The sequence below is a fragment of the Ruditapes philippinarum genome, unplaced genomic scaffold (assembly GCF_026571515.1).
Source record: "Ruditapes philippinarum isolate M1 unplaced genomic scaffold, ASM2657151v2 ctg713_1_1_1_1, whole genome shotgun sequence".
NCBI classification, from domain to species: Eukaryota; Metazoa; Mollusca; class Bivalvia; order Venerida; family Veneridae; genus Ruditapes; species Ruditapes philippinarum.
The window spans coordinates 882977-899150 of NW_026864226.1; the positions used below are offsets into that span (position 1 = coordinate 882977).

Sequence of the window (16174 nt, forward strand, 5' to 3'; positions counted from 1 at the left end):
TTGCAAAGTCAAGTCAGGTCATACTCATGCCCTAGTCTACAATTTTTACCCGGATTTTCAAATGCTTTATGGTTACTCTTTTGATGTTACATGGTCAAGTCGGACAACACGACACGTTTATCAGATGAACTCCATCTTCTGTATAACCGTTCCATCCTTGTACATAATCATTTGTAGAATATAAATCCAGCTGAAAATCTTAAGTTGAATAGTTATTAACACATTTTATTAAGCACGTTCTGTTTTCAAAGTATTTTGTATGATTGAATGGCATATACTCGTTTGAAGAACTAAATATCATAAAAAAACATAGGTTTGAAGCCATATTCAAAGAATGTAGCGGAGGATCGAACCCATTGACGTCATTTTGTCAGAGAGCGTTACCCGTGACAGTCGGTTGCAATTGGTTCTTTTGTTTGTTTGTCAAATTTCGACATATTATAGTCTTAAAGATTATTAGCGTAATGTTTCTGGAATGGGATAAATAAACAAGCTTCATTTCCAGCAGTATCAGATATATCACACATTTGTTGGAAATTTATCATATTTCCATGATGATATCATTTTAAGATAGAGCTACCTGCAGATTTACTAATGAAAAGATGATCTAAATATAATCGACATTGGAAATTGAAAACATTACGTTCGGTTACCATGATATATTTCCAGCAGCTAAAAAAAGATTAATATTTTAGTGTGATAAATAACTTTACGGCTTCGATGTAATGTGTTATTAAATACAATGTTGAAAATGAGGTAAATAAAACAAATTGCCAGATACATTATAAAAGAAGGAATTTGTTAGTTATGATATAAACAAAATTGTGTTACACAACTGTTAAACGCATATCTTTGTTATTAATGCATAATGTATATATAACTTATTAAATTATTAATTAAAACCGATTAGATATGATTTATTTATGATAACTTAATACAATGTAGCAATGGAAGTTTAAAGATTTTCAAATAAAAAACCGGAAAAGGATTTTTAAATTATCGATTTTTAGTTCTTTTTATATACTCTTAGACATTTTAGATGGAATAGTATCCTTATAAATATTTGTTTTCAGTTCTTTTGTTTCTCAGATTCCCTTCATGTTTTTTAATTATCATTTCTTGTCTTTTTCTTATGTATATAAATTATCAGAAGATATGATTGGGAGACCATGGCTGTGCCAAGATTTCAACAAGAGTCTGATATAATACATTTGAAACCCAAACCAAGTACTAGTACTTTTTTTTAGAATTTCAGGGGTTTTCATCATATACATTGGCAATAACATAGCTGATACACCGCTACAGTCATCGATTTCCGGACCCTGGATACTGGAAATACCTTGTTCACAAATACATATGCTCATTTAAATTTATATCTCAGATTGCCTTTCGTTTTCATGATTATTTGATGTCCTTTCCTTTGCAATAATGTAAATTCCACACATAAACTCGGAAGTAAAATGGCAATACAAATATCCTAAGTCATGTCTGAGAAAAAGCAGGTGAAAACTTAAGGAAAATTTTAGTCATAATTCATTGACAGCAGAAATTTCTTTTTCCTAACCGTAAGATTATTCGCAATAACAATTGAACAAAACCTTCCACACATTGGTTAATCTTTGTATTTAATATTGTAAACAAATATTCCGCCGCTGATCTCTTTTTCCATCACTTTATATCCCAATATTTACTGTACAAAATCCCTTATGCTTTGTTTCAAATCAACAAATGATTTTTACATCATTATGCACCCGGTTTTTACTATACAAAATCCCCATAAGCTTTGTTTTAAACCAACAAATAATCGCACTGCACTTGTTTGTTGACAGGGAGGCCACGTTTTTCTAATGTTTAGGTAGATGCAGGATTTTCGTTTTATAAACATCGGAGGGTTTTGTTTGTTTGAACTATTAGAAAGTCTGCAAACGTACGACTTAAAGTTTATTTTACACACTTCAAACATACTGGCTGAGTCGAATTTATTTAAGACAATAGTTCGAAATACACGTAAACACGGTATCGTAGAATTCTGTCAGTTTGACATTTACAGTTTGTAAGTTTCTTATCTTATCATTGCACTTGTACATGATCCCATCTCAGTTCTTATTCATGCACACTTTTTTTATAAGCCACATATACAAGAAACGACAACACACATTATAGTAATTTTTATTTATCGATTTCATTTTACCTACATGTGTTATATTTATATAGCATAAATCTTGGTTTAAAGACCATTATGCCTCACAAATGCTATCATTATTTTCTCTCAAAAACTGTTAATTCTTCGTATCTTGTTACAGTTTTCAAATATATATATATGTACTTATTTGCTACATACATAAATTTTTTTGCATCTTTAGCACTGTTGGCAATTGGTATAATTATATTGAAATAGTATTAGTGATTTTGTATGGAAGTCAAAATACAACATGGTTTTCATTTTGCTACTTTTACAACACATTACTGCATGTTCAGCGCTACTTTTTCAGTTTTTAAATCTCTAACATGCTCTTAATCCACTATTTTAACACTATGAAACACATGTTTGACATTTCTAAAGATTTTAAAAACTATGGATGTCTGAGGCATAATGTAACTTAAAACGTTTAGATGTAATTACTGTAAGGCATAAATATGTATACAATTACTGTGTAATTAAATTACAGAAATGTCGCATGCATCTTTTATAAATTTTACCTTGGTATATGTATAAGTAAAGCTACCACGCATATAAACATGTCTAAAATAAACTAATTAACTATACCAACTACATCGAAATTGAAATTTTGAATGGTGTATAAACTTGTAATAGTACATTGCTAGAATTGTACAGAAATAATTATTTACTTGTGACGATTTTTTTCTTTGGTTTATCGTGTACTTTTATAAAAGAAATTTATTTCTTGGGGTTATATTTTACACAAAATGACATAAAAGCATTTTAAAGTGTACAATTATCTTTTTGTTCAAATGATTTAAGAAATAAAACACAAATATCTCAAACGCAATTGTGCTCTACAAACAGCTTTGAACGAGAAACCATAGGGAGATCTCTATTGCATCAATTAATATTAAGAATATTGGCTACATCTAACTGCAATTAAGATTGAATTTCATTATTTTCTTATATTTTGTTGATATTGTCTCGATGTAATAACCAATTGTTATCAAATCTTTAATACCAAACATTCGTTTTTTCATGAAATTTGAATTAATTTTGTTTCCATAGTTACTGCAATTAAATATTTTCTTACAGGGCGAAAACATGTCTAGTTATATATTTTTCTTAAGAACTCCGGATTATAACAAATTGGAACCGTCGTATTTTTTTTCATTGCTTTAACAAGCTTAAATACCGTTAACCTTTTTATATTACTAAATAAATTGGAACAATTAGGCAATTTAATGTTTACGAAAGTGAAGAACTCGTACTCTAATTGTATTAATCTCACTTAAAGTATTTATCATTCATTTAATACATTTCTTTTTGCAAGAAGATTTAATTATCACATATAGGATTTGATACAATCAAATACAGAAAATAAGAATCCCTAAAGAAAGTTCAAAACGGCAAAACTGAAAATGCTGTAGACTCGGTTTGATTGAGCCCGTTCGTGGACGGTATTGTAAAATGCAAACTACCCCCCCCCCCAGCACCGGCTTAAGAAGAATTCAACATTTGAGTCTGATTACCAAGATATAATAATTATAAATGTTATATATTTCTTTCCAGTAAATCACCTACGTCAAGCCACAGATATATATTTAGCTCCATGGTTAAGCTTTAAATATTTATTTTACTTTCCTTGTTCACTTTAATTTATTGGATTAAATAGATAATAATTGTCATTAATCAGACGACAGAAATTGAAACAAATTCTACGTAACGTTCTCCTACTATTTTACCTACACATCACATTTTAAAGGTCATAAAATAAGTAGACAAAGCATTTTTCAGAAACAGTAAATGTTCAAGAGAGAATCTTGAACAATTTGATTTTCCAATTACGTTTTCAAGTGTATAACAAACAAAAGTTAGGTCATTTAGGTTCTTTCTTTATTAGAAGCATTGTTCCAGAAAAAGAAAACAATGATTCTTGTGTTCTCACTGTGGTAATGGCATTAATGAGTAGAAGGACTAAAATGAACGCTACATTTCTAGGTATCTGGCAAATAACATAGATTCGTTTTTGTGACCTTTACACAAAATAGATCGTGTGCCAAGAAATAGGCAGTTGTAAACGAACTTTCTTTCAACATACGTGCAGAATAAGGCGGTCATAATTATATCACCTGTGAAAAGTTTAATTTTGGATTTTAACATTGATTTTTTTCTTCAGGTAAAGTTTTGTTTGATTTTTAAGTGTTTATATTATTTTTGTTGGTATTTTCTTTGAACTTACTGTATACATTTGAGTTAACACTGTAAAAGATAATGAGAAAAGATAAGTTGAAAGGAATTAGGTTATAACAATGGTAAATTATTTTGTTGGGCAAGAAAGAAATGATCTGTTCCTAAATGTAAACAAATCCTATCATTAAGTTATTTACATATTTGTATTTCACAATTGATATATAAATAATAATTTTAACTTATATATGCATACATTTTATATAAAAATAAAGAGGTCTTTTATCTACAAAAGTAAATACAAAAATAAAAATACGCAAAAGATAAAAGAATATTCATACATTCAAACACGAGAGTTAAAATTTATAAAATACTACATAATATGTTCATGTAAAATTAAATATTGTTGTAATATAAGAAGCTACTAACATGATTTTTTCTGTGTTTATTTGTTTTTTATTCTTCTAAGCAGTGTAAGATTTTCAAATTGATATCTCAAATATATTTTACGCGCCAAAGAAAGACAACGAATTTTTGGATAACCCATCGTAACTAAATGTTTGTGCGCATTTTGATCAATAAGAAACATTCGCATACCGAAGTTGGTAAAATTATCTTTCAAAGAAAATTAGTTAAATATTGTAAAATTCTATAACGAGTCGTCATATGGCCAGAGTATATGGTTATAAAGGCAATTTACAAGCTTAATCCCAGATCTCAGGTATCTGACTGGTCAGTTTCTAGCTCAGAATGTACACTGACCAATGAAAAAACCCAAGACTAAACTTAGAAAACACTTTTTATAAACTAAATGTCAAGTATTGATTTTAGCAATTCAAACCCGAGACTGACTTATTTTGTTATATGTTTGATATGAATTTTTTTTGCACTCATCGTTTAGTGAGTAAATATCCTTTATATATTTTCTATGGAAATTGAAGCATCCACAAGGAATATCAGTCGTTGCAGCCATTTCCTGTCACAGCCACGCCATTGTTTATTACAACTTTCAGTGTTCGAACTCTAGAGGCGGAATTTATTGTCTATATATTCATCTGATTATCTGATCACAAAAAAAGTATTAATTATTATTTTCCCATATAAATTTATCTCTGTTTAGGCATAAAATATGTAGAGGAGCCGATTAAATTTCCTAATCACCATAAAATAGGTTAAGACTTACTTTTTTTATACTTTTTTATACTTAAATTTGCATGCCTCCAGTTGTGCCAAAATATTTCAAGAAACTTGAAGAAAATGTACTTAAACTTTAACGAAAGTAAAAAGATGAAAGATTTAAGAATAATTTACATGTTATATGCGTTAAATGTCTGATTTTGCACAATTTACCACCATATTTAAAAAAAAGTGTACTAAGGCCTATTTTTACATATTCTGGCCTTTTTGCTTTTTTTCAAGGCGTAAATTACTTTTTTGTTTACTTGACATAATTTTACTTTTTAATACATTTAAAAACATTTCATAGTAATCAGCATGAATCTTGAGGCATGGTGCGTTAATCATTATAAGAAGCTACAGAATGATTAACGCATCATGCCTCAAGATTCAAACAAACAATTTTAAAGTCATGAAGTTTTAGTATGTGTAAAAGCCGCCATTGCTTTCTTTCGACAGTTTCTGTCAAGCATAGATTTGGTACATTTGTGTCACGAGTGAAGGTATTCTGACAATTATACCAATATGGCGACACACAGTCATGCCCGTATTCCTTAATTTCGATACAATATAGATGCAATTATATAATACAATGATGTTTTGTTTATTTATAGAACAAGTGTGATCATGGGCATAAAGTGTAAAAGTGTACTAAGTGACGTTGGATAATACTGTTGTCACCGTCTCCAAAAGGGGGCGCTAGGGGTAAGTGTCGTCTGCAGCTAATTCTAAATTTGACAATAGTGTTCACAACATTAAAAGAAATGTTATATAAATAATAAAAAAAACCACTAATAGTTAGTCTATTTATTCCTTTCAATAATGTTTGAGTTATTGCCCTTTGTTATTTTCATGCATAATATAACTCGAAAAGAGTTTGAAATTGGAATATCCACTTGATACATTAAAGGTGAATAGATGTCATCGAAAAGAAGTATAATAACTGTTTACTTAATTATCGCCGAAAGGCGGCGGGGGATATAGAATTAGTCTCCGTCCGTCTGTCCTTCCGTCCGTCCGTCCTTCCGTCCGACATTTTTGTCAGGAGCATATCTCAAAAAGTATTTGAGGTATCAACTTGAAACTGCATAGGTGGATAGATCATATTCAGGAGAAGTGCAGTGCATATCATTGGTAACTCCACCCTGCATAATTTTTCAGTTATTGCCCTTTGCTATTTTCATACTTATTTTTTGTCCAGAGCATAACTCAAAAAGCCTTTGAGATATCAACATGAAACTTCATGGGTGGATTTATCTCACTCAGGAGGTTTGCAGTGCACAAGAATGATAACTCTACCTTTCATTATTTTTGAGTTATTGCCCTTTGTTATTTTTCATACTTAATTTTTCACCTGAGTGGAGCATAACTCAAAAAGTATTTGTGATGTCAACATGAAACTTCATAGGTGGATAGATCTTTTTGACGAGGAATGTTGTGCACAAGAATGATAACTCTACCCGTTATAATTTTTGACTTATTGCCCATTGTTATTTTTCATAATTTGTGTTCGGAGCTTATCTCAAAAAGCGTTATAGGTATCAACTTGAAACTTAATAGGTCAATAGATCATATTGAGGAGGAGTGCAGTGCACCCACTCTGCATTATTTAGTTATTTTCAAACTTAATTTTTGTCCAGAGCATAACTCAAAAAGCCTTTGAGATATCATCATGAAAGTTCATGGGTGGATAGATCTCACTCAGGAAATTGCAATGCATAAGATTGATAACTCTACCCTTCATAATTTTTGAGTTATTGCCCTTTGTTATTTTTCATACTTAATTTTCACCTGAGTGGAGAATAACTCATAAAGCCTTTGAGATGTCAACATGAAACTTCATAGGTGGATAGATCTTTTTGACGAGGAATGCTGTGCACAAAAATGAGAACTCTACCCGTTATAATTTTTAAGTTAATGCCCCTTGTTATTTTTCATACTTTTTGTCCGGAGCTTATCACAAAAAGTGTTACAGGTATCAACTTGAAATTTAATAGATGGATAGATCATATTGAGGAAGAGTGTTATGCACAAGAATGATAACTCTACCCTGCATAATTTTTGAGTTATTGCCCTTTGTTATTTTTCAAACTTAATTTTTGTCCAGAGCATAACTCAAAAAGCCTTTGAGATATCATCATGAAAGTTCATGGGTGGATAAATCTCACTCAGGAGATTGCAATGCATAAGATTGATAACTCTACCCTTCATAATTTTTGAGTTATTGCCCTTTGTTATTTTTCATTCTTTATTTTCACCTGAGTGGAGCATAACTCAAAAAGTCTTTGAGATGTCAACATGAAACTTCAAAGGTGGATAGATCTTTTTGACGAGGAATGCTGTGCACAAGAATGAGAACTCTACCCGTTATAATTTTTAAGTTAATGCCCCTTGTTATTTTTCATACTTTTTGTCCGGAGCTTATCACAAAAAGTGTTAGAGGTATCAACTTGAAACTTAATAGATGGATAGATCATATTGAGGAAGAGTGTTATGCACAAGAATGATAACTCTACCCTGCATAATTTTTGAGTTATTGCCCTTTGCTAATTTTCAAACTTAATTTTTGTCCAGTGCATATCTAATAAAACCTTTGTGATAGCAACGTGAAACTTCATGGGTGGATATATCTAACTCAGGAAGTGTGCAATGTATGAGAATGATAACTCTTCCCTTCATAATATTTGAGTTATTGCCCTTTGTAATTTTTCAAACTTATTTTTTCACCTGAGTGGAACATAACTCAAAAAGTCTTTGAGATGTCAACATGAATTTTCATAGGTGGATAGATCTTATTGACGATGAATGTTATGCTCAAGAATGATAACTCTAGCCTTTATAATTTTTGAGTTGTTGCCCTATGTTATTTTTCATACTATTTGTCCAGAGCTTATCACAAAAAGTGTTAGAGGTATCAACTTGAAACTTTATAGGTGGATACATCTCATTGAGGAGGAGTGCAGCACATAAGAATGATAACTCTACCCTGCATTATTTTTCAGTTATTGCCCTTTGTTATTTTCAGCCATCAGTATTCACATAGGTTTCAAATCTGTAATCACTTCAGCCATCAATTTTCATTACCAAAAGACCTCTTTAAATTGAATTATTCTGCTCAACTACATATATATTCTTACAATGAGCAAATACATTCGGCGGGGGATGGCCATGCTAACATGGCTCTTGTTCTATTTGAGCTAATTCCTTTTGTTTTATTTGTTGTGTAGAATATGTGAAGATATTTGCAATTTAGTTTAGTAAAGAAACGCTTTGTATTTATTATTGCATAGCTCCGGTTTGATTATGGTAAACAACATTTTTTTCTAGGCTAATGTACTTCATTTCTTTGTTCCAGGGCTACACATCGACAAAACTCGCAGGGATCTTTTAATCATGCAATTTCAAGAATCTTTACATCAGCTTATTTCCTTAGGCACTGTACTAACGGCGATTGTTCCGAGCATTGTATGGGCCGGATTTGGGCCGATCTCTCGTACCACAAAGGGCAAGATCGAGGGAGTACGGGTCAATGTTCATGGAACTGAAGTGGATATTTACTGGGGAATACCTTTTGCAAAGCCACCTGTAGGGGATTTACGGTTTAAGCACCCTATTCCTCCAGACTCATGGAACGGTGTTCGAGATGCAACGAGAAAACCGGCAGCATGCTGGCAAGGAGAGGATAACGCATTCCCAGGCCATGAAGGAGCAAAAGTTTGGAATCCAAATACGAACTGCAGTGAGGATTGTTTGTATTTAAATGTGTGGGTGCCAAGAACTGATTCGTCGGTTATAAGTAAACCGGTTATGATATGGATATTTGGCGGCGGATTTTATTCCGGATCGTCAGTTCTTGACATATATGACGGAAGATATATAGCTGCCGAAAATGACATCATTGTTGTTTCTATGCAGTACAGGGTAGGAGCTCTGGGATATTTCTCTCTTTTTCATCCGGAGGCCCCGGGCAATGCTGGTATGATGGATCAAGTTATGGCTCTTGATTGGGTCCAATCAAATATTCATTATTTTGGAGGTAACGCGCATTCAGTGACATTATTTGGAGAGAGTGCCGGCGCTGTCAGCGTGGGAATGCATATGCTGTCCCCATTGAGCCATGCTAAATTTCATAGGGTAATTTTACAAAGTGGGGCGCCCCAAGCAGCATGGGCTACCCTTTCAGAAAAGGAGGCTAAAAATAGATCACATATATTTGCCAAAGCGTTCCAGTGTGAGTATCCGGAAAATACCGACATTGTTAATTGTTTACGAGGTGTCTCTCCCGAGAAGTTGTTGCCTGTGGAATGGGACACTGTTGTATACGGTGTTGTAAGATTCCCTTTTGTGCCTATAATTGATGGGACTTTTTTAATAGAGGATCCTGAACAGTCGTTAATTAAAGGCAACTTTAAGAAATGTCCAGTTTTGTTAGGACATAATACAAACGAGGCAAGTTTCTGGCTTTTATACTCTCATGATATTTTTTCTCTCTATCAATCGCCTCAAGTTAGTCAAAATCATTTTGACCTTCTAATTGATGACATATTTTCTTATCACCCATATTATCCGAGACTCTTAAACTCTTTTGGAAAGGAGGCGATAAAATTTCAATACCGGAACTGGGTAAATCCGGACGATCAGAAAATGAATGCTTGGCAACTTGATATGGCTGTAGGGGATTTTAATTTCATATGTCCTTGTGTTGATTTTGCGATACATGCAGCATCTGCTGGTAGTAACGTGTACTATTATGTGTTTGATCACCGATCAACTAGGCATCACTGGCCAGAATGGGCCGGTGTGTTACATGCCGATGAGATAAATTTTGTGTTCGGAGAACCAACGAACAGAACATTTGGATATACTGATGAAGAGAAAATATTCTCTAGGAAAATAATGCGATACTGGACCAATTTTGCTAAAACTGGGTAAGTAAAAATCTTCTCCATTTTTCGCGCAATATAATTATGTGAAAAATATCAGTGAGGACTTTGTGGTGTAAATTTTATAAGAATAAGTATCGTTAAAGGAACTCCACTGAGGTCAAACTCCCAAAAAGATTACATTTGAAATCCTTACAAAAACCTATCTGGGACAATTTAAAACGAAAGACATGCAAATGATAATTAAGAATTATACAAGAAGTAAATTGAAAATCGTTTTTATGCTATTTTGAGCCAGATTTGTGTGAAAGCGTTGCAACCATTTTCTAATTATGGGCCATTTTTCACCAGAAAAATGATTATCCTGGAAAACAGAGAAAACAAATGGGTTGAAATTTTGCTCACAGTTATTGGTTTAGACTTACATCAAATGGAGCATTAATTTCGAAAAAAAATCTACTAGTCAAGTCATGTGGAGTCCCTTTAACAAGCTTTGGATCAAACATTGTCTGGCTTTTGTGACTAATGCCATTTTATGGTCGAACATGTTCAGGTTCAATTGATTGGGTAATCACCAAATTGTTGCAATTTGTGAAATTTACAAAAACAAATTAGAATCCCTTTTCATATAAAAAAGCGAGTAGTGAAATTAAACCGCTTCCAAATATTTTAACACACTCTGAATGGGTATAAGTCCGCCTTAAATGTAGTCCTGTCAACCACTATTTTAGAAATTGACAACGGGTAAAATGTGTGCGTCTGGCAGAATAGTAGCTATTATATAATTTGTGCAAACAATAGGTCAAGGAATTTGATTTTTTTCTTTACAAAATTGGTTCAACTTTTCCTGGAAATTCGTATTTGGAATGACAATTTTGAAAAATGTCTAACTATTTTTCTGTACATTTGTACAACTTAGCTTAAATAACCGTGTCTTAAATATGTTTAAACATAATAGAAAGAAATAAGTGATTATAATATAGTCTCATGCAGATTTGCAGTTTAATCAAAACTTTACAAATATTACCATTCGTCCATTCATTTTTTATCTCAATGTTTTCACTTGGCGTTTTTCCTATGGCAGGTTCCAAAATATTTACCTTTTTTAGGTGTTCCTTAATCTTTCATTTTTTTTATTTTTTTTTTTAAATTTCAAGAAAATGATATTTCTATTAAAGTAGATGACAATTTCCAACCCAAAGTGCTAAGGGATAAAATGTGACTGTAAATTTCTGTGTCTTGTTTATGTAGTGTAAGTTTTAAAAGTCCCTTCATATTTGCACACATATTTATTTAACATCAGGTTAGGAAGATTTTGTAGGGGGTTGTTTTTTGGGGCATTGGTTCAATTAGCTCCACTAGACTGAATCAAAAACAGTTAATGTGAAGAGTTGAGTATATCTATATTTGAGCCGCGTCACGACAAAACCAACAAAGTGGGTTTGCGACGAGCATGATTCGCGCAGTCTGATCAGGATCCATGCTGTTCGCTTACAAACTCTATTACAAGTAGAGAAACTGATAGCGAACAACATGGATCCTGATCAGACTGCGCAGATGCGCAGGCTGTTCCGGATCCATGCTGGTCGCAAACCCACTATGTTGTTTCTTTCATGACACGGCTCATTTTATTAAGAATTTTCATCAATTAACTCACTCCATGCGATATGTGTGGCCACGTGCTCGCAACATTATTATTATTACTATTATTATCATTATTATTATTATTATAACTATTATTATTATTTTTATTATTATTATTATTATTATTATTGTTATTATTATAACAACTATTATTATTATTATTATTATTATTGTTATTATTATAACAACAATTATTATTATTATTATAACAACTATTATTATTATTATTATTATTATTATAATTATTATTATTATAAAAACTATTATTATTATTAGTATTATTGTTATTATTATAACAACTATTATTATTATTATTATTATTATTATTATTATTATTATTATTATTATTATTATTATTGTTATTATTATAACAACTATTATTATTATTATTATTGTTATTATTATAACAACTATTATTATTATTATTGTTATTATTATTATTATTATTATTATTATTATTATTACTTATGCGATAATTACGATTGTAAAACTCCAGGGGAAAAAAAACATTTGCTATTCTATGATTTTGTTTATATTGTTACTTTTCTTTTATCCTAGAATCAGTTTTGCCATAAGTTATGTTAGGTTATACTTTACAACTTTTTTCATTCCTATTAAGATTAATTATTTTCATATTTTCGAGAGTAATAGTGCTACGTCTTTTTACGGAAGCTTGTAGGAGGCTTGATGGTTTTCCTTTGAATTATCTCGTGGAACAATAATAATAATAATAATAATAATAATAATAATAATAATAATAATAATAATAATAATAATAATAATAATAATGATAATTATAATAATAATAATAATAATAGCGATGATGATAAAATGATAATAATGATGATGATTATGATGAATAAGAAGAAGATGATGATGATGACGAGTATGATGATGACAATTATGATGATGATGAATAATAATAATGATGATGATGAGGATAATAATTATGATAATAATAATGATAATGATAATAAAAATTAATTGTAAAAATCTTGCTAGCAGGTGGCTTTACATATCACAACTAATTATATCCGTTGTTGTTTCTTAGGCCACGAGTTAACAACATTTCTTTTGCGTTTCTTAGTACGTATCACGAGATTATGTAAAAGAAATCACCGTGACCCCTTTGTGCTTCCGTAGATTTTTCGTATTTTCTTTTGACCGAAATATCTTACAGTAACAATTGAACAATACGCTGTTAGAGATATTGGTAAACCAAAATGCCGTGAAATTCACAGGTTATCATTTGGAAAACAGATTATTTGTTAAATTTATTGAGTTAGTGAACCCAAATAAAAAACCATTATTGGAATCCCAGACCTTATAGTGTTTACCAGTCGATTTTCAGAAATATGATAACCCTGTATTTCATTTGATATCATTATTTGCAGGGCTCTAGCTTAGCCTTAGTGTAGTTGTTTTTATGATATTTCAAAAAAGATCTGGCGATAATTCATTTAACTGAATTTATAAAGATTTCATTTTTATTTATTTATTTATTTTTTTATTAATTTAATTAATTAATTTATTTATTTATTTCTACATTTCCATTTTAGAGACCCTAACCGGTCGCCGGGCTCCGTCTTCTTGGATGAGTGGCCTGTATTTAACAATGTGAGCCGTAAACATATTATACTTAGACCAGACCTCATCAACCGTCTTGATAAATCTAAGGCAATAGGGCAGGGATCAAGAGCGAAGGAGTGCTCTTTCTGGAAGGACTATCTACCAAACCTTGTTGTTAGGACAGGTAATATAAATAAGTTATAAAATGCTTGACGTGTTGCCTTGAAACTAACATGAGTAAATTAATCTTACACGTCTTTTTGTGCATTTCTGCAGAACGTTTTGCAAAAAAACGTTAACACATTATAGCTGATTTGCATCTTAAGAAAAAATCTTTAGATGTGGGTCATGTTGTCTTATGAGTGTATCCCCCCGTGCTTTTTTGAATAACTATTTCTATATTCTAACAATAAAAACATATATTTGTGAGTGTTTGAACTGTTAAAAACTAATGTGTATGTTACGATGATATATTGCATTTTATATCAGAGGAAGCATGAAAATGACAAATTAAACAACAACAACAAAACACTACAAATCTATTGGATGCATTAGTTCGCAACTGCTTTCATAAATATGAAATACAGAATTGGTCTTAAGATTTCGCATGTTGCTAGTACATATATTAATACATCCACAAGTGTTTCGAAATAACGATATTTCAAATACCGGGACGCAGTCTTGTACCTAAAAATAAATTTTCATCGTGTTTCTATTTTTTATTGAAAAGGTACATTAATCCATTCATCATATATTTTAAGCAAACAGTTATTTTGATATAAAAAATTGTTACTTACAGTATAGTAGTTATCGGCTAAAATAGAACCCCATGATCAATTTTGAATGACATCAATTCGAGAATGTCGTAAAACTGTCGATCTGAAAGTGGCAATTTCAGATCGAGGCTGCGGATGAATGACACTTAAAAGTGACGTTACGAATTATACTAAAATGGTATAGTCTGACCCATAAACGCAGTCATGAATAACTTCTGTAATGCCGAGACGTGCTTTTAAATCCGGACGGCATTGCATGTAAGATAAAAAAAATTCCAGCTTCAAGTGTCACGCCATACAATTAATGTCACAATTAAAGCGGGGAAGTCTGGGGAAGATTGCTCAGTAAGCGCTGATATTGTGATGTGCATGTGACCCACAGTGCTTTGAATGAATCAATTATTATCTATAATGAATGCATAACACATATCACGCCATCTTCAGACACAATTTCATTCCTGATAAATCATCTTTATAATATTTAAAATATAGAATTAAAGATTAGGAATGACAATTTTTATGTATCAAGTTAGTACCCACGTGTCAACAAATATGGATAAAATAAACCTAGGTACAATATAGCTCTACAACTTTAGATGTCGAGAAATAAGTTTTAGTGCCATTGTTTCAAGTATATGGAAAGAACGAATTTTAATGTTGATAATGGTAATGCGACAGTATAAATTAATATATATTTTTCGGTTGCTTTAACGACAAAACGTGCTTTGAATCGTAGAGAGTCTTGCCATAATATTATCATAAAATGTTTGCACATTGATTAGTTAAGTGGTATTTAAGATATTAATTCAATAAATTGTCTTTCATTGAAATCATCTTATTTTTTAAACCTATTAAAGAAAACTATGGAAAGCTTTGTTAGGGAAAGCTTTTATTCGCACTTGATTTAATTTATGTGGCATTGAATAATAGATACATTTTGGTTGACACCCTCTTCAGATATTTCAATACGAATATTACGACAACATAACTTAACATATTTTTCTTACAGTTTGTATTATATTTTGCCAGTGTTTGCTTCACAACCATTCATTAATACAGAAATCATAACCTTGTGTGTCATGAACATTAATTAACAAACTCAAACAATCTAACACCATCACAGATTTTGATAACCGTTTGAGTTGATTTTATTGACGCATGCGCACTAAATGCATTTTGGAATTGCATTTTGGATAACCCTCATCAGCAGCTTGGACATGTGTGGTAAGTCATGCTTTATAAATTTATGAATATAGATTTAGGATTTCTTGTAACACTGATGTTACCACAGTTTTTTTAGTACCAGTAACTTTGTAACATTGCTTAAATATTAAGAGAAAAGTTTTTATCTAGAAAAAAAAAGTAATGTAAAAATATAACAATATATTTGATATTTATTTAACAATATAGCATTTATTTGGTTGTGTATAAAAATGATCGCAAACTAAGTATTACAATGATACAGAGAAGTTGATTAATTGAAAATCTTTCTTAAATCGTTTTCGCTTTTTTAAAGGCAAAGCAAATCGTGTGTTGTTTAGTAATTAAGTAATACGTAGTAAATATTATTTCCAAAATCGTCATCAAAACGAAATCTTTTTTTTATATACTTATAAATGAAATATTGAGATATATTGATGAAATAAAATGCGTATTTTTATTTTCCGTTTTTTTTTTCACTGTAAAATTTTATTTTTCAATGTAGTGAAACATATTTTCCGCATTTTCACCGCTGTCTTACCGGACTACTTTCATATAAATTCTGCCAGTAC

The 16174-nt window shown here is 31.0% G+C and overlaps 1 protein-coding gene across 5 annotated transcripts in view; it reads left to right on the plus strand.

Annotated features, from left to right (window-relative positions):
- LOC132724887 (acetylcholinesterase-like) overlaps positions 1-16174 on the plus strand; it is an 80214-nt gene that overhangs the window by 51556 nt on the left and 12484 nt on the right. For 4 of the 5 annotated variants that reach the window (XM_060709869.1, XM_060709870.1, XM_060709872.1 and 1 more), the window contains 3 exons: positions 6145-6235; positions 8886-10458; positions 13617-13810. In XM_060709869.1, the coding sequence (XP_060565852.1) occupies positions 8924-10458; positions 13617-13810 (1729 nt within the window). In that variant the 5' untranslated portion in view covers positions 6145-6235; positions 8886-8923. Of the gene's footprint in view, positions 1-4134; positions 4344-6144; positions 6236-8885; positions 10459-13616; positions 13811-16174 lie in introns of those variants that run through there. The other variant, XM_060709871.1, reaches the window with a different exon arrangement.